Raw genomic sequence first — 19,559 nt, forward strand, 5'->3', positions numbered from 1 at the left:
GTCCTTAGGTGAGGAACTATAGTTGTTGTTATACATTAATCATGAAAAAATAACTAAACAGGGCAAATGGTTGATAGGAATAGAATAAATAAGTACTGTAGTTTGTTACGTTGCTCTTCTTTCTATTACTTCATTTTCATATTTGTTTTTTTAACATCCAATGGAACAGGGGTTAATCTAAGGCATTTTGGTTAGCAATGATTAAAGAAGAGTATTTCATATCAGGTTTTTCTTCCTTGTTTTTGGAAAGGTATTGAATTGAAAAAGTGGGGTGGAGGAATCTAATCTCTAACTTCGAGCTTGATAGTATAGTCACCATGCTTGTTAAGTTATGCTCATTTTGCATTTTCACACGGTCTAAAAGAAGTATACAAATACAATATGTTTTAATGCACAGACTTCTTAATCGTTTATAGAAGGCAAACAAAGAGCAGAACATATATATTTTGAACACAAATACACAGTATTTGTTATATAATGACCTAAAAGATTAACAAATACAATGTATTTTAGAGTATAAGCTTCACAGCATTTGTCTAGAATACAAACATCTCATTTAATTATAGGTAAAAAAAAAAAAAAAAAAAAAAAAATCAAACAAACATATCACAAACCCAAATTGCCAAAAGCAATAACTGGAAATTAGAGGGAAAAAAAAAAAAACTAAAACTCCCTGTTCAAAATAGTCATCAATTATAACTATAGTTAATAGGAGAATTTAAAAAAAGGATTAGATTTTTTCATAAAATAGGGAATGATGTAAAACCAAAGAAAGGAGAAACAATCAATAGAAATGTTTACCTGTAATGACACCAGGTGCAGAAGGAAACAAGAAGTGCTATTGAATTTGAACCTAATTTTCGATATGAATAAAGTATAAACCTTCTATATAATTTAATCCAATTTACTTTCTTATTCTAATTCCTATGTAAATGTAGCCTAACATTAATATAAGAGGATGGTGAATAGAATAGATAACCATAAATTATAATTGACATGTGGAAGCTCAAATTCTCATATTCTACTTTTATTGTACTGGAAAAGATGAAAAGTTGCCCCAACATTGTAGATTTGTAGTATCTTTTTTTTTTTTTCCCTTTTATTCATTTTAATCCATATGAGCTTGAATTATTAGGTACGTCCAAAGTGATTGATTGGTCCATTTATTTTATTTTTTTATCTCATTTTTCTATCATACTTTCAATCACTCTTTTTTTTTTCGTTGCAAAGATATTGAATTGCTAAAAAGAGAAGAAGACCTCACGGTCCAAAATAAAAGAACAAAGAATGATAAATAATAACCATAGATAAAGAAATAAAACTCAAGGGAAAAGGTCGCAAAGAGAAGAGGTCATTGAAGTCTCTACAAAAGAAGCCTCAAGCCACTTAGAACAACAAATGATAACCTCAAATCGAACAACCATACTAATCACATGGGGGATGCAAAATAGCACCATGAGTATGTGTATTGCGCTTTCCCCAAACATGATACATAATAATACACTAAGGAACTCCGCCTTAGCCGATTACTTGCATTAAAGTGACAAGAGCTCTGTATCCCAATATGAGATTCTATGAGGTCACCTTCCCCTACAAAAAGCATGTCCTCTCAAATAATCTTGTTAAAAGGACAATAAAAGAAAAATAAATGATCCATAGACTTAATTTCACCTGTACAAAGAACACAATTGCTCGATATATTAGAGTACCATCTATAAATATGATCTCGTGTTTGTTTACGAAAAAGCCATGTGATGAGCGAATGTTTGAGAATATTACTTCCAAACCAAAGGAGGCTAGCTCAAGACATCACACTGTCACAAAATGCCTAGGATCATAAGGACTCCCAAGCACTAGTGACAAAAAACACACCACATCGACAAGGAAGCCAAGTTATACTATCCTCCTAACTAATCTCAACCACTATCAAATGTACCTACGATGAGAGATCGATTAGTTCACTAGAATTAGAAGGTCAGTCCCAAGTTCCATCATGGAGTAGAACATTTCCCACTTAGTATGAAGAGAACTATCTGCATCCAAAATAACCGTACTAAACTGATGGGTGATAGAGCTCCTTTCAAGCCAATGGTCGAACAAAACAAAACAACATTGCTCATCACCAATACTATCGTAAAATGACTATGTTTGCTAAGGTACATACCAAAATGCAAAATATAAAGGTTAAAACACAATTTGAACATGTCAATCTATGTATTTATCAACAGATAGAACACTAATCATCATCTTAAAAGTTGGTGTTTTAATCCAAGTTGTAAAAAGTATATAAAAATCCCTCAATGTGAACATTTTCTTAGTTCAATAGTTATCGATGAGGAGATCAAACTATTTAATTAGATTAGATTAATGATATGTTCTAATTAGATTAGATTAATGATATGTTTGGAGGTGATTATAAAATAATTAAAGTTATTTTTTTTTTATAATTTTTAAATGCTTTAAATTATTCAAAATTGATTTTAATAGTACATAAAAGGCGAAATTAAACTTAAATCATTCAAATCAAAGATTTTTTTTTAAATAAATAATTATTTTATATTTTTTAAATTTACTAAATTACTACTTAAACTTAGACCAAAAATGTATTTGAAAAAAATGCATTTGAATGGATAAATTTTGCTTTCGCGAACCCATATAAAAGGGCACACAATGTACTAAAGCCCGTCTTCAACCTCTTCCTATCTCGGGTTTCCACTTTTCAAGCTGCAGGCAGCAGAGAAATGGAACTTATTTCCATAGCTCCTTTCAGTTCTCTCATGGACTTCACGTCAACCATTAAAGCTCTCTAATACTTGAGTCCCCTTTTGTTCTTCACAAATGGCCTCCATTGATTCACTGCTATCTCCGAGGGCTTTCCTTCCAAAATCCTCCTTCAACCAACCCACCCCGCGTCTAAACCATGTACCAACTAAGCGTTTCAATTTCACTCGGAATCCCAGAACGTCATTGCTGTTTCTTCACCGAAACAGGTTTGCTCTCTGCTTGGCAGTTTCAAATTCTTCGGATTCACCGTCAAAGTCCTCCGGTGGTGATGAAGCTGCCGGAGACGATTTTGTAACCAGGGTTTTGAAGGAAAATCCCAGCCAATTGGAACCCAGGTATTTAATTGGCGATAAGTTGTATACTTCGAAAGAGAAGGAGTATTTGAGTAGAAAATCGGAGGTGGGTGTGTTTGATTTCGTTGTGAAGTGGTTGAATTCGAGAAAGAAGTCGAAGGAGGAGGGAATTGAGGGTCATGAGGAGGGTGGAACTAGGAGTGAGGCTGTGTATTTGAAAGACATTTTGAGAGAGTATAAAGGGAAGCTTTATGTGCCTGAGCAGGTCTTCAATACAGAATTATCGGAGGAAGAAGAATTTGATAGAAGTCTTGAGGCGTTGCCGAAAATGAGCTTTGAGGATTTTCTGAAAGCCATGGAGAGCGACAAAGTAAAATTGTTAACTTCAAAGGAGAGTATAGCTACGTCTTATGGCAACAGGTTCAGAGATTTCATTGTCGATTTAAAAGAAATTCCAGGTGAAAAGAGCTTGCAAAGAACTAAATGGTAAACTTGACTTGCTTACATCCTTTCTTCTGCATTTTTACTCCGTTTTTTTCCCCTAATAAGTATGCATTTACCAGGTCGTTAAGGCTTGATGAGAGTGAAGCTCAAACAGTATTGGAGCAGTATACAGGTCCACAATACCAAATTGAGACGCGTACCTCGGTAGGTAATCAATTTCTCAAAACTAGTTTTAGTTTGACAGGTCGAGTAAGGATTTTTTAGGTTGCTGAATCTCTTTACTCTCAATATTTTTCATTTTTATTAGGAATTTCCTTTAAATGTACGGCCTTACTTTCTTATAGGTTGTACAACCGTGTCCTTGAGTTTTAAAATTGTCATTTCATATATGGACTCTGTAGATTTAGTTTGTAGTGTTCCCTCTTGGTTAAAGTCTGAAAGGGAGGGACAGCTGGCAGGCGGGTTTATAGATCCTAGAGTGAACAGATGAGTTGAGTAAAGCTTTTTGGTACCTGAATGGTAATGGAAATTTATTTCAAATTTTATCAGTAACATGCTACCAACAAGTGACTTGATGCAATTCAATCTCTTTAAAAAACTTAAGAGAGCGGATAGACATAGATATGATACCGAACACACCGTTAAGTTTTCTTCATTCATCAAATCCCAATGGTTGGGTTTTTCTCTTATACAAAATAATATGCATAGTTTTTAATCAGTGTACCTTTCTTGGGATTGTGTTTTTTAATTGGAATTTGTATCCTAGCTTTTGTATGGGGTATTTCAGCATTAGTCTACCCCTTCTTTACAATAAAAATTATTTTCTATCTCCTTTCATCAAAAGAGAATATGGAAAAAGGCTAGAAGATTTGATGTTCATGTTCCCTGATATCTTGATTCTTATGATACAGTCTTGGGTGGGAAAATTGCCTGATTACCCTCATCCTGTAGCATCTCGCATATCTAGCAGAATGATGGTAGAGCTTGGAGTAATGACTGCTATAATGGCTGCTGCAGCGGTTGTTGTTGGAGGGTTCCTAGCTTCTGCTGTATTTGCTGTTACTAGTTTTGTCTTTTTGACATTTATTTATGTTGTATGGCCGATAATCAGACCATTTCTTAAGCTTTCTCTTGGTCTGATCTTTGGCATTTTTGAGAGAGTTTGGGATAACGTTGTTGATTTTTTTGGTGATGGAGGGATTTTCTCCAAGATTAAAGAGTTTTACACTTTCGGTGGCGTCTCTGCCAGTCTTGAGATGTTAAAACCAATTATGATTGTTCTTTTGACCATGGTTCTTCTTGTTCGCTTTACCCTTTCAAGGAGGCCCAAGAACTTCCGCAAGTGGGTATGTCCTTTTCTATTCATTTTTTCCACCCGTGATCTTGCTTTCCATGCATTTACTCTCTTGCAACTGTTAGAGGTAATAATAATATGGACAACTTTCTTACTTCTTAGTCAGCATCTCCAAAGATCAAATGCAAAGAAAGAATTTCTCATTTTGATGGAGAACTTATGAAATGTTATCTTTTCCTTGCTCTCTTTATCATGTAGGATCTTTGGCAAGGGATTGATTTTTCACGCTCTAAAGCAGAAGCTCGTGTTGATGTTAGTACTCATTTCAAGTTCTTATAGTATTCTTAGAGTAAAGGACATATCCTAAGCATCATCCTGTTTCTCTTGACTGAAAATTTTCAGGGTTCGACCGGAGTCAAGTTCAGTGATGTAGCAGGAATTGATGAAGCTGTGGAGGAACTCCTAGAGGTACTTAGCCATCAGTTGAGGCCTTTGTTCCTTTCCTTTAAAGCTTTCATTTCTGTCCCTCTCTATGCTCAAAAGAAACGATAGATTCTTTCATAATTTTGTCTTACATCTTACAAAGAGAGAATCGGATTTCCACAATTACCGTAATATTTATGATGAAATTTGAATCATCATGTGGAACTTTCTTTCCCTTTTAACTCTTTTGATTGCTTGAAATGTGAGTGCTCAAGCTCTTTATTATTATTTTAATTTTATATATTTTAAGAGGCAGGGGAAATGGGAAAAGATAGGAATGGTTGGAGAGATGGAACTCACAAGCTAGGTGTCTTGATACTGACAGTGACAACAACTACATTTTTTCTTAAAAGAAATGAAAATCTAAACTTTTATTAGAACATACCAAAGAAAACAAGCTTGCAACAAACGAAGACAGAACAAAGGAACCATGCAAAAACAAAAAAAAAAAGTTACAAGAAAATGCTCCGATTGTTGAAAAAACTACATTCATTCCTATAGTATTCAAGTATTTCAATCCTATTTTTACCTTATCCACGTGAATTCCCTGGGAATAAGATTTTACTTTTATGGCATTTATCTTGTTGTGGGTCGTAATTTTGTATCTGGTTGGCAGGCTTCTCATCTTAATTTACTATTTAAACGATGTACATTGTTATATTTAGTGTTGCTTCAAGGCTGCAAGTTCTAATGAAGTGGTGGATTTACCTTTTTATTATTGTCCTGTTTAGCTGGTGAGATACTTGAAGAATCCTGAACTGTTTGACAAAATAGGAATAAAGCCTCCTCATGGAGTTCTTCTGGAAGGACCTCCTGGCTGTGGTAAGGTTAGTTTCACTCCCTCTGGATCTGGAAATATTTGAGCTGTGCAATATTCATTTACACATGTTTAACTCCAGCCACATGTTTCAGACGTTGGTGGCCAAGGCCATAGCTGGTGAAGCTGGTGTTCCATTTTACCAAATGGCTGGATCCGAGTTTGTCGAAGTTCTAGTCGGTGTTGGTTCTGCTCGTATTAGAGATCTGTTTAAGAGAGCAAAGGTGATACATGGGTTCTTGGCACCTTGGCATTTTTTTAGTGACTGTATGAAGTATCCTCTTAGTTATACAATTTTCACGATTCCATTCTTGTCTTCAATAAGTTATATGAGTTCCATGCCATGCATGAAAGTAACTTTAACTCTTCCAATAGTATGTTTTTTTCTTGGCTCGTTGATTATCATTTTGGGAGCTTTGATAAGCTAGTAGGACCTCGTATAAGGTTTTTGTTTTTAAGCTTAGATGGTTTGCCTCATTGGCTAATCTGTAATTTGTCTGGCTTTTGGAGAAAGTTGGGGTCTTCTCAGTGGTAGTTTGGAAATGAAGAAAACCCTTGATTTAGAACAATGCTCTATTCAGCTTGCCTGTTATCAAATAACTATGTATGAAGTTGTGAGTGTGGAGTTTCACTTGTCCATTGTTTCTAAAGTCAGTTATCTATGTTATCTATATGCAGGTAAACAAACCATCAGTTATCTTCATTGATGAAATTGATGCCTTGGCAACTAGGTATTCTTGACGTTGAACTTCTTTGGTTTTTAGTTTAGATAATAGATTACATTTAATACAGCACATTACATGACATGTTATATTATGTGACGGTGGCAAGAGTTTGGGACGTTTGGAGATACCCTCTAAGATCATAAGGGCTTGGGGTTCACGGCCTCAGGTTGAGAACTTAATAACTTGGTGAAATCTCTCTAAAAATTAGTGGGGTGGGTGGTTCATGAGCACAATGTGAGGAGTGGGGTCTCCACACCCCATGTTATTGGATATTTGATGCCATTTATTCTGTTAATCTATTTTCATGTCTTTTCTTTTAAGCAACAACCAAAAAACCAGAGTGTCTATTTTCGTGACTTCATTCTTGTAATTACCATTATGTCTCAGGCGTCAGGGAATTTTCAAGGAATCTACGGATCTTCTCTACAATGCAGCTACCCAAGAGAGGGAAACCACATTGAACCAACTTCTCATAGAGCTTGATGGATTTGATACTGGAAAAGGTGTTATATTTTTAGCTGCCACGAATAGAAGAGATCTGTTAGATCCTGCACTTCTTCGACCGGGTCGTTTTGATCGAAAGGTTCAATTTTTTGCTTCATGAATGTAGTTGCTTGTTTTCCTGTCTGTGGCAATGCATACAGAAAGATATCAAGTGTGTTTTGTAATATTCTTGAAATCAATTGTTTTTTTATGCATGACATCATTTAATAATTTGAAAACCTGCATTTCATTTGATAGAGAAATCATAGTGCATTCAAATTAAAGACTATTCTAGATGATGACCTTCTAATCCTTTTAAATATATTTTCCCCTGGCAAGTAAACAAATTTTCCCTGCTAATGCTGTGTGTTCATACATATAATATATAAATCATAGAAAGGTATACAGCACATGAGTATGCTTTTATGATTCTGTATCTTATTTGTCTTTACTGCTGGATACCTTCTTGGGGCATTCCTGCGTAGATAAAAATTCGTCCCCCGGGTGCGAAAGGGAGACTCGATATCTTGAGAATTCATGCAAGCAAAGTGAAGATGTCAGACTCTGTTGATCTAAGCATCTACTCACAGAATTTACCTGGTTCGTTCTTTTTGCGCTTTTTATATTGTTCTGTAACTTTGTTTCTTGAAATGACATATCAAATAACCAGGTTGGTCGGGAGCGAAGTTGGCTCAACTTGTCCAGGAAGCTGCTCTTGTTGCTGTGAGGAAAGGGCATGAATCTATTGTTCAGTCAGACATGGACGATGCAGTTGACAGGCTCACTGTTGGACCAAGACGTGTCGGCATAGAGCTAGGTCATCAGGGACAATGCCGGAGAGCTACCACAGAAATGGGTGTTGCTATAACTTCACATTTGCTTAGGAAATATGAGAGTGCAAAAGTTGAATGTTGTGATCGTATTTCAATCATCCCCCGTGGTCAGGTTTGTTCAAATGCTTCCGGTTGAAATATGTTGAATTAGCCCTAAGGGCGTTTTTGTAGTTTACTCTATATTTACTAAATTAAGGTTTTCCCTCATCCTATTTATATATGAAGTTGGGGTCTCTTGTAAGCATGACATTAAACAATAAAACTTTTCTATCGTGGTTTTCTCTCCCTAGATTAGGGTTTTCCACGTAAACCTTGTCTTGTCTCTTTTCTTTCTATCTTTCAATATGGTATCAGAGCAAGGTGATGAAACTTTAACCCCGATAGAAGAAATTCAATCATCAAACTTGATACGTGAAGGAACACTGGCAGACACGACTAATGTGGTTGTGATTCAAGCAGTCGTTGATCGATATCTTCGAACCATCTTAAACCTTGCGCAACCCGAACCATCTGGAGCCCCGCTGCCAGACTTCAACAACCCAGTCGGCACGCACCTCGGATAGCTTCAATCGCCAAGCATCACCAACCCAGTCGGCGCGCATCTCGGACCGCAGCCTCGACTTGGATCGCGATTGACACAGGTCTCTGATGGATTCGCTCCAGCCGGGCCGCCGAACATCTCCCAGCTCTAGGGTACCAGCCCATTCTAGCCGAACATCGCCGATGGGGGTCCTTCGACTTCGCACACGGTCGGGTTCGCTCCAGACGGCCGTTTGCTTCAACCTTGCAGCCGATCGCCGAGCCCTCTGTCTGTTACCCACCTTGGCAGCCGTCTGGGAGCAACGTCGATCACGGGCCGCCGTATTTTGCCGTCGGTGGAATTCCGGTAGTAGCCTCCTCCTCACAGTACCATGGTGGACAGCCTCTTCCTCATGTGTACCTAGTTCAACCTCAGTTTCGAATGGGCGATTCCGTTGAAGAAAATTCCATTACTTATGGACAGAAACACCCTAGATCTGAATCCCATGGGGAACTCCAACAACAATTGGCCAGTCTCCAACAACAGATGGCCGCTCTCGGAGCCAGATTGAATGGCCATGATTCTTCCTCAATCTATTTAGAAAATCTGGTAACAATGTTTCCTACTCTTCCTACTACTAATCTTTTATCTGGGACTATAGGAAATTCTGCAGGAATGATCACAGGAGAGAAGCTGAATGGATAGAATTACTTCTCTTGGTCCCAAACAATTAAAATGGTTCTTGAGGGATGCCATAAGTTTGGGTACTTGACTGGAGAGATATGAGATACCACGACTGAGTCTTGGGGATCCTCAAGAGCGTGTCTGGAAGGTAGAGGATTCATTGCTCCGCTCGATGTTGACCAGTAGTATGGAACCACAAATTGGGAAACCTTTACTCTATTCAGCCACCGCCTGAGATATTTGGGATGTAGTCCGACGGTTATATTCGAGACGTCAGAACGCATCTCGCCTGTATACTCTACGTAAACAGGTTCATGAATGCAAATAAGGGAGCATGGGTGTAACGTCATACTTCAACAAGATGTCTTTGTTATGGCAAGAAATGGATCTATGTCAGGAGATCATCTGGAACTGCCCGCATGATGGAATTACGAAGATAGAAGAGATTGAGCGTGTGTATGATTTTCTTGCGGGGTTGCACCCTAAATTTAATACAGTTCAGAGTCGAATACTAGGGCAGAAACCAATACCGTCTCTCATGGAGGTCTGTTCAGAGGTTAGATTGGAAGAAGATAGATCAAGTGCAATGAATGAGCCTGGTGTTACCACTGTAGAGTCAGGGTGAAATCTGTTGGATCTGATGGTGACAAGCAGAATAGTAAAACATCCCCAGTATGTGAACATTGCAAAAAACCGTGGCACACGAAGGATCAGTGCTGGAAACTGCATGGTCGACCTCCAAATGGTAAACGTCGCCCTCCAAATGACAAGTCGAAATCTGGTCGTGCTCTAGTGAGTGAATCGGTTGAGGGGGCCACACAACCTCCAGTGACCAAGCCAGATGATTTAGGTACCATAGGGATCGGAACAGTTGCTCAATTAGGTAACCTTCAATCTTTTAGTTTCCTTGTTGAAAGGAATGAGTTATGGATTCTAGATTCAGAAGCGACCGATCACTTGACTGGCTCATCCGATCGATTTCTCTTGTACTATCCGAGTGCTGGAAATGAGAGGATTTGAATGTGGATGGGTCCTTTGCTCCTGTTGCTAGAAAAGGCAGATTGTCACCATTTTAGGGATTAATTCTACAAAATGTCCTACACGTGCCAAAAATTTCTTACAACTTGTTATCAATAAGTAAAATAACAAAAGATTTAAACTGTAGAGTTGTCTTCTCACCAGATGTTGCTTTATTTCAGGACTTGAGCTCGGGGAAGACGATTGACACTGCCCGATATGACAGAGGCCTCTATTTCCTTTCTGAAGATGCTTCCTCTAGGAACTTGTTTAGGACTAGCCTTTTATCTTCATTTACTATGTCTGTCAAAGATTATTTATTGTGGCATTTTCGTCTTGGACATCCAAGTTTTCAATATATGCGATATTTGTTTCCCCACTTATTCCATAATATGAATGTTTCTTCGTTATCTTGTGATGTCTGTATACGTGCTAAACAACCTCGTGTATCTTTTGTTTCTCAGCCCTATAAACCTACCCAACCTTTCCACCTGATCCATAGTGATGTTTGGGGTCCTTCAAACATCTCTACCCTATCTGGTAAACGGTGGTTTGTAACATTCATCGATGATCATACCTGACTTACATGGGTATATCTCCTTGCTGATAAGTCCGAGGTTCTGCCTACCTTCAAACAATTCTATACCACTATATTAACACAATTCAACACAAAGATCGCCATTCTTCGAAGTGACAATGATCGTGAGTTTGTCAATCACACCCTCCAGGAATTCCTAACATCAAAAGGGATCATCCATCAAAACTCATGTGCGTATATTCCGCAACAAAACGGGGTGGCTAAACGGAAAAATCGCCATCTCATTGAAGTTGCTCGCTCCTTGATGATTCCAACGTCTCTTCCTTCGTACCTGTGGGGAGATGCGGTCCTTACCGCAACCCATCTCATTAATAGGATGCCTTCACGAGTTCTAAAGTTTCAAACACCCCTTGAGTGCTTCAAAGAGTCCTACCAGTCTACCCGTCTTATTCCTGAGGTTCCTCTTTGTGTGTTTGGGTGTACAACCTTTGTTCATACTCATGGTCCACACCAGACTAAGTTTGCCCCATGAGCTCAAAAGTGTGTGTTTGTCGGGTATCCCCTTCATCAGCGAGGCTATAAATTCTTTCACCAATCTTCCAGAAAATACTTTGTCACTATGAATGTCATGTTCCTGGAAGATAAACCGTTCTTTCCCGTTAGTCATCTTCAAGGGGAGACCACGAATGAAGAGACTAACAGTTCCACATACTCCGTACCTATTAGCTTCAATCTTGAGCCTAGTCCTAATATTCCTGAATCTGGTCCACCTAGTCTCGAACCTAATTCTGCTCTTGCTATTCCAGTATTTGTCCCTCCAACTAGACTAGTGTATTGGATAACATACTATAGGAAGAATCTCAGAAAGGAAACTCAGGAACCTTTGGTGTTCCTGTCCCGCTATGAGGAGATTCTTGAAGAGAAGTCTGGGAACATAGAAAATGATGAGACGAGCTCAGAGAAGGTTGAAATTTCAGGAGGTAATGAGGTGCTGGAAGATCCTTAAGAAGATGCAGAATTGTCTCAGAAGTCTGATACTGGAGAGAGACTGACGAAAACTGGCAATCATGATACCACTCTGGATATGCCAATTGCTTTGAGGAAGGGAACCAGGTCATGTACAAAGTACCCTTTGCACAGTTTTTTGACCTATAGTAACTTATCTCCTGGTTTTAAGGCTTTCACTACCCAATTGGATGCTCTAGCAATACCTACCAGTGGACATGCGGCCATGGAAGTTCCCGAGTGGAAAGCGGCAGTAATGGAAGAAATGAAAGCTCTTGAGACAAATAAGACTTGGGAGTTAGTAGCTCTCCCTAGAGGTTACAAAACAGTTGGTTGCAAATGGGTGTTCGCTGTGAAGTATAAGTCTGACGGAACGCTCGAGAGATATAAGGCTAGGTTAGTTGCTAAAGGGTTCACTCAGACGTATGGGATTGATTATTCAGAAACATTTTCCCCAATGGCTAAGCTAAACACGATCCGTGTTCTTCTGTCTGTCGCCGTGAATAAAGATTGGCCCCTACATCAACTGGATGTAAAAAATGTCTTCCTGAATGGTGAGTTAGAGGTTTACATGAGTCCGCCTCCAGGTTTCGAAGCTAAGTTTGGGAATCATGTTTGCAAACTCAGGAAGTCCTTATATGGGATGAAGCAGTCTCCTAGGGCATGGTTTGACAAGTTCACAGTGTTTGTTAAGTCCTAAAGGTTTGTTCAAGGGCATTCTGATCATACATTGTTTACCAAAAAATCACCTTTAGGGAAGATTGCTGTGTTGGTGGTGTATGTTGATGACATCATTTTATTAGGAGATGACACGATAGAAAATGTTAAGTTGAAACAAAGGACGGCAGGCGAATTTGAAATCAAGGATCTTGGTGGTCTGAGGTATTTTCTCGAGATGGAAGTGGTGAGATCAAAAGCAGGAATATCTGTATCTCAACGGAAATACACTTTGGACTTGTTGAAGGAAACAGAAATGACCGGATGCAAACCCATTGACACTCCTATTGAGGTCAATGGCAAACTGAAAAGCATTTCAGAAGGAGTTCCTATGAATAAGGAGAGGTATCAACGCCTGGTGGGAAAACTGATTTACTTATCTCATACTAGGCTCGACATCTCCTATGCTGTGAGTGTGGTAAGTCAGTTCATGCAGAATCCATATGAGGAGCACATGGAAGCAGTGGCCCGAATTTTGAGATACCTGAAGTCCACCTCTGGGAAGGGCTTAATGTTCAGAAAATATGACACACGGAGCATCGAGGCATATACTGACTCAGATTGGGCTGGATCTGTGACTGATAGAAAGTCAACCTCAGGATACTGTACCTTTGTGTGGGGAAATTTGGTGACTTGGAGGAGTAAAAAACAGGGTGTAGTGGTTAGAAGTAATGCTGAGGCAGAGTATAAAGCTATGAGTCTGGGAGTGTGTGAAGAAATTTGGTTGCAGAAAGTTTTGTCTGATCTTCACCAGGACAGTCCGGGTCCTATGAAGCAGTATTGTGATAATAAGGCTACCATCAGTATTGCTAATAATCCAGTACAACATGATAGAACCAAACACGTGGAAATTGATAGGCACTATATTAAAGAGAAGTTAGACCACGAGATTATCTGTATTCCCTATGTACCTTCAGTCCAACAGGTTGCAGATGTTCTTACGAAAGGGTTATCCAGACAGACGTTTGAAGCTTGTGTTAGCAAGTTGGGTCTTGTCGCTATCTACGCTCCAACTTGAGGGGAAGTGTTGAAATATGTTGAATTAGCTCTAAGGGCGTTTTTGTAGTTTACTCTATATTTACTAAATTAGGGTTTCCCCTCATCCTATTTATATCTGAAGTTGGGGTCTCTTGTAAGCATGACATTAAACAATAAAACTTTTCTATCGTGGTTTTTTCTCTTTGGATTAGGGTTTTCTACATAAACCTTGTCTTGTCTCTTTTTTTTCTATCTTTCAATACTTCCTTATTTTTTCATTTTGATCAAATTTACTTTAGTTTCATCAGTGTCAAACTGACATGTTAGGCGTTAAAAAAATGCTGAAACCGATTTTTTCTCCTCTTTTTCTTGTTTTTCTAGAAAAGTAAACTGATTTTCTGACTCAAACCGTCAAGAGCTTGGTTTGTACCTTCTCACATGCTCATGATGGTTTCCGCATTCATTTGAGATGAAGAATTTATTATCAAAAGCCAACTACTATCAAGGCTGTAATTCTGAAAATTCATGCGAGTCCGTTGGGTTTTTATTAGGATCCTTAGTTTGAATGTAAGTGGTGTCTGTTTGTAGTTGCTCTGGATCAAATGCCAACTGAAGTACTTTGCTATAAACTCTTTGGCCTGTGGATGGATATCTTTCTTGAATTCTTCTCTATTGGCTCAGCGGCCTTAGTTTTTAACTGAAATTGGTTTCTCAGACATTGTCACAAGTTGTGTTTCGCCGGCTCGATGATGAATCATACATGTTTGAGCGACGACCGCAATTACTTCATCGTCTCCAGGTTTGCTAACATGGAACTCAGGCACTTTAGATTGTGCCTTTCCCGGTATTAAACTAGCAGGTCTATTTTCAATCATCTGAAACTCTTGACACGCTGTAGGTTTTTCTTGGAGGCAGGGCTGCGGAGGAGGTCATATACGGGCGGGACACATCAAAGGCATCAGTTAGCTATCTTGCTGATGCCTCTTGGCTTGCTCGGAAAATTTTAACAATGTCAGTTAACAGTTCTCAATTTTTATCTGATTTTATATGCGCATGTCATTCCCTTTACATGGAATGGTCGCTTCTCCTCTGTAGTTGGAATTTGGAGAATCCCATGGTGATACATGGGGAACCACCACCATGGAGGAAGAAAGTGAAGTTTGTTGGTCCAAGGTTGGATTTCGAAGGCTCTCTTTACGACGACTATGATCTAATCGAACCCCCACTGAATTTCAATTTAGATGACGAAGTTGCTCGGAGAACTGAAGAGCTAGTACGTGACATGTATGATAGGACGCTGGCTATGCTCCAGAGACACCACGCAGCATTGCTTAAAGCCGTGAAAGTAAATAATCCAACCGTGTCTGAAAACAGTCTGAGTTTTCTGTTTTACAATTCATTTCCGACCTTGAGGCTTTTCCTGGAATTGAATTGAATTGAATTGCAGGTTCTCATCAGCCAGGAGGAAATAAGCGGAGAAGAAATCGACTTCATTCTAGATAATTACCCTCCACAAACACCTATTAGTGTTCTTTTGCAAGAGGAAAACCCTGGAAGCCTTCCATTTGTAAGACGAGAACAAGAACGAGTACCGGAACGTGAACATGAACATGATTTCGAGTATGCTGCTGTTCCTCAGTCCATAAGTGAAGCCTGAGAAGGATGCAAAATCTATATGTGAAATTGGTAGTTTGATGATGAGGTTCCATGACCTTGTTAACATGCCTCTCTATTCCCTGCATCTTTTGCATTGCATCAGTTTGTGAAGCTTGAAGATGGTAGCAGCTAAATTGAGATGACAAATATTGTCATATTATATTCTCTCAAAATTCACATTTTTTTTAATAATAAAATTCTCATAGGTTAAATTTGCAATTATCAAGTCAATTTTTTTAAGCGAATTATCAAGTCAATATATTCTGTAGGTAGAACTTTTGATCTTTACATACTATATTTAATATATTCCTTTTCTTTTACATACTTCAAATTTTATCTCATCAAGATCTTTGTATTAATTAAAATTCAACTTCTTGGTGTAAATTCAATGCCAAATTCAGTTCGTTTGATGTGTCTTGAGACGTAATGACTATTTCTTTGAAAAGTTCATGGACTATGGATAATAAAGGATATTTTTAATTTGAACATTAAATTAGATTTACTTTTATATATATACATATATAGTGTTAATGTGTTAAATGAGTTTATGAACTTTTATAAGTTGGTTATTTTTTAAAAAATATAATAATCGATTTAATAGATAAAATTTGAAGTTTATGTTTAATGAAACTTTAAACCAGTAATTTCATTATTATCTAAAAAATATTGATGTTCAAGGAGTAAATTTGTAATTTTAAAAATTTTAATGGTCAAATAGACCCATATTAAAATTTGAGAACTGAATTTTTAATTTAAGATTTAACCATTGTTCGGTTAAAATTGTAATAAGAACGAACTTAATCAAACACACTTCTTATCTTTGATATTTAATGGCATACAAATAAATCAAAATACTTTTTCATAACAACTAAACAAAACAAAAGTCGAACTTTAAAAAACAAATGAAAATAAACGCATTTTTTTATGAAATTAAAATAAATAAATTTCAACAAACAAAATATAATCACTTTTTTTTGTTAAAAAAGTGAAAGTTGTAAAAGGAAGGATAATTTTCAAAAGTAAAAAACAGCTATCAGCTACAGTGGGTGTATAATGATTTTCTCACTCAACCAAGAATTAAACAAACACCATATAATATCGAGAAATTGTTTTAACGAAAACTTTTACACATAAAAAAATGTCAAATTATTTACAAAAATAGCAAATGAAACACGGATAAATATTAATAGATTTTTATCATCGTCTATCACATAACATCAATGATAAACTTCCATAAGTTTTCATCAGTGATGGATATTGATAAATTTTTATCCGTCTCTATCAACCTCTATCAAAGAAAAATAAATTATTTTATTATTTTGGATAAATAATTTTCCTTATTTTTTTATTTAAAAAAATTTTCTTTATTTTAAATTATAAAATTGTTGAATATTTTCATTACAAAATATTACAATATATCAATGATCTATTCGGATAGATAATGATATTTTGTTATATCTATAAATATTTTGATTTATTTGAGGGACTAATTAATGAAATTAATGAAATCCATTTTACAATAAAGACGAGAATGGAATTACGAAAATATCCCCACGATAAACAGACTGACTGACAGAGAAGTTTCACACGTTGGGAAATTTCTCCTTTTCGTCGTCTGTTACGATACCATTTCACGGGTCACTAACCCAAAACCTCCACCTCCTCCTCCTCCTCCTTCCGCCTCTCCGATTCCAAACAAATTCCGGCTCCGTCACCAGAGATCATTTCCCCACCGTCATCTCCGGCGCCGACCAACGCATTTCATCTTCCAAACTCCACAGTTGACCATATATTGCATAGTTGAGCTTCTCACGGCGACGGCGCGTTTACACACCTTCCGCTGAAACGCGACGCCACAAAATTTCCTAGGGTTTCATGTTTTGTATGGTTGAGCGTCATACAGAGGCTTTCATGTCGTTTGAATGGAGATTATCTCTTCTGCCACCATTGCCTTGTCGTCCCAACCCTTTCCTATAGCTGCGATTGTTACTTTTCTTTGTTTCCTTCTCGCTCTTTTCGCCGCCGTTCGATTGGTTTCTGTTCCTTACATTAGAAGGACGAAAGCGCTACAATCGGTGGCCTTGGGTACGAGGAATTGTAATTGTACCTGTTCGCTTAACGGTGGTGTGGTTATTGGGGGTTTGGACCCCAGGGCTGAGATTACTTCTTCGACTAGTACGAGTATGCCTTATTTGAACGGTCGTGCAGTGGAAGTTTTGGAGAAAGCGCCGGTGGTTGTGACGGAGCGGCAGACGGGCGCTTCGATGATGGAGCAGTTGGTGCCGGAGATCACTACGCATGCTCTTAGTTACTTGGATTATCCCAGCCTATGCCGTTTGTCCATGACTAATTCGTTGATGCGCAAAGCCGCGAATGATGATAATGCCTGGAAGGCGCTTTATCATAAGGTACGGGCTAGGTTTAATATTCTCTTGTACAGTTTTGGTCTGCTAATTTATTTTTCTTCTGGAAGATGAGTGCCGGGGAAGAAACACGAAGGGAATATAGAGTCTGTGTACTTGGCATTTTGTTATGAAATTTTGCTATCATCACCTCGTCTACATTTACTGAATTACCTCAATGTCTTTTTGTAATTCTTGAGGGGAACGAATTGACTGTATTTACTTTTAGATTTCAAGTAATGGAATCGTTTCAGTTGATGGTTTATGGCCAAAGTTCTTAGATTGCAAGAACTATCTCTGTGCTTTCCTTGTTGTGTTGTTCTAGATGTTTAAATCTATTTAGAATTCTCTGGGGCTGAAACAACCATTTCCATGAAATCTTTTAGGACTTCACACTGGAACAAGATACTGTAACTCCAATTAACGGGTGGAAGGCTTATTATGCTGCAACAAGAACAATTATGAATATTAATGCTCAATTCTATAACATCATCAGAGACAGGTCTCTTCAAGCGATGAGTCGATTTTGGTTAAATGCAGATTATGTGAAGTGTATTCATGCTTCAGGAGAATTCTTTTCCGGGTATTTACCTCATTGTCGTATTTTTATCATGATGATATCAGATTACTGCTTCATATGGCTAACTAAATTAGCAAACATGTCCGATGTTTGCTTCTTCAGACTTGTGAGGTCCCATATATCATATATGACCCCCTTTTCTTTTTGTCTGTCTCCTCATCTGATCTTTCCATTTTCTAAGCCTTTTTAGTGAGAAGAAGGTGATATATAAGGGATAGTTAGAAATGACTCTAGGCTTATGATTACTGCCATATGCGTTTTGTGGATTATCTGAATTTCTTTATTTTAAGGTTTATGTTATATAAGAACATTTGACGAGAATAACATATTTACTATGTTGAGACTGGCAATAGACTTGACCTTGCGTCTCTACTCTTTAGTATCACTTGAATCTGGCTGTATCCTACTGTTTCTTGAAGAGAAAGGATAGACCATGCACATGGATAACTAGATTATATGACTAGTGAGATACCGAAGAAGGTTCCTTGTAATTTGCTCGTGCCGCATTGAGTTCCATGTTAATTTGTATTAATCTTATATGATTAGATGATTATATGTTGTCTAACTTTTTAAGTATGTTGAGCTTTATCGTTCTGCCTCTGGCAATTTTGCAAATAACCTTTGCGATCAACAAAGACACTTATTAGTTCTAGGTTGAACTATATTTAAGGGATTCAATCTTGAGCTTGTCAAGTTGTCAAGTTACTTGTTTGGGAAAGACTATTTATGCATGTTATTTCATGCAACAGCTCTTTGAATTCCTGTCATATGTTGAGTTAGGGCTTTCAAATAAATAATCCGGTACTTACTATGTTAGGGATTTTCTTTCTACAGGTATAATGCCGTAATTCAAAGTTGGCAGCTTGCATTTAATTGGGAACAAGGGATTAATTTTCAGGTCCGTGATGTACGGGCTCGTGTGCTTACAGATATGGCTTGGGTTAGCATGAAAACGTATGTCGACATGGATACAGGGCCATTCAATGTGACCAACATTTACGAGTTTCATAATGGTCGATGGTACATGGTGCATCATCACAGCTCTGTGATGCTTATTGTTGGGGAGATGGAACAACAAATGGTTCACGGGTGACAGCGAAGATAGAAGAAAGTAAAGCATGGAAAAATATACAATACTAGGTGGTACAAAGATAGGGTGGTGTCTGGTAGCAGAAGCAAGATTAAAAGAAGAAAAAAAAAAAAAAAAGAAAAATTTCTTGTCCATTACTTTAAACACAACACCATTTCAACTGTTCCAACCTCAGTTTTGCTTGACCTGTGTTGATTGATCCCTTTTTCTTTCAAA

The 19,559-nt window shown here is 37.7% G+C and overlaps 2 protein-coding genes across 3 annotated transcripts; both read left to right on the forward strand.

Moving 5' to 3' along the window:
• Positions 1-2,653: 2,653 nt before the first annotated feature.
• On the forward strand, positions 2,654-15,601 carry FTSHI1 (FtsH extracellular protease family). 2 transcript variants are annotated; one of them, XM_039022047.2, is made up of 15 exons: positions 2,654-3,563; positions 3,641-3,725; positions 4,433-4,867; positions 5,074-5,127; positions 5,218-5,283; positions 6,030-6,125; positions 6,211-6,339; positions 6,794-6,846; positions 7,228-7,423; positions 7,809-7,923; positions 7,994-8,268; positions 14,331-14,414; positions 14,514-14,626; positions 14,711-14,960; positions 15,063-15,601. In XM_039022047.2, the coding sequence occupies exons 1-15, from the start codon at positions 2,839-2,841 to the stop codon at positions 15,270-15,272; spliced, it is 2,886 nt and encodes a 961-aa protein (XP_038877975.1). In that variant the 5' UTR covers positions 2,654-2,838; the 3' UTR covers positions 15,273-15,601. The 2 variants fall into 2 exon arrangements, with proteins under 2 accessions (XP_038877975.1, XP_090163063.1); XM_090306937.1 differs by lacking the exons at positions 14,514-14,626; positions 14,711-14,960; positions 15,063-15,601 and having other exon boundaries at positions 2,668-3,563; positions 14,204-14,343.
• A 1,134-nt stretch (positions 15,602-16,735) lies between these two features.
• On the forward strand, positions 16,736-19,559 carry LOC120072604 (F-box protein SKIP8-like). The gene is made up of 3 exons (XM_039025041.2): positions 16,736-17,679; positions 18,060-18,256; positions 19,088-19,559. The coding sequence occupies exons 1-3, from the start codon at positions 17,194-17,196 to the stop codon at positions 19,344-19,346; spliced, it is 942 nt and encodes a 313-aa protein (XP_038880969.1). The 5' UTR covers positions 16,736-17,193; the 3' UTR covers positions 19,347-19,559.

This window comes from Benincasa hispida, chromosome 1, assembly GCF_027475165.1.
Source record: "Benincasa hispida cultivar pf3 chromosome 1, pf3_genome.v1.1, whole genome shotgun sequence".
NCBI lineage: Eukaryota > Viridiplantae > Streptophyta > Magnoliopsida > Cucurbitales > Cucurbitaceae > Benincasa > Benincasa hispida.

Excerpts from the sequence above, each read along its gene's own strand:
- LOC120072604 (XM_039025041.2), top strand. The coding sequence starts at position 17,194 with ATGGAGATTATCTCTTCTGCCACCATTGCCTTGTCGTCCCAACCCTTT. Across the intron at positions 17,680-18,059 it reads GGAAGGCGCTTTATCATAAG|GACTTCACACTGGAACAAGA; the intron begins GTACGGGCTAGG and ends GAAATCTTTTAG. Across the intron at positions 18,257-19,087 it reads TCAGGAGAATTCTTTTCCGG|GTATAATGCCGTAATTCAAA; the intron begins GTATTTACCTCA and ends TTCTTTCTACAG.
- FTSHI1 (XM_039022047.2), top strand. The coding sequence starts at position 2,839 with ATGGCCTCCATTGATTCACTGCTATCTCCGAGGGCTTTCCTTCCAAAA. Across the intron at positions 3,726-4,432 it reads AAATTGAGACGCGTACCTCG|TCTTGGGTGGGAAAATTGCC; the intron begins GTAGGTAATCAA and ends CTTATGATACAG. Across the intron at positions 14,627-14,710 it reads GCTCGGAAAATTTTAACAAT|TTGGAATTTGGAGAATCCCA; the intron begins GTCAGTTAACAG and ends TCTCCTCTGTAG.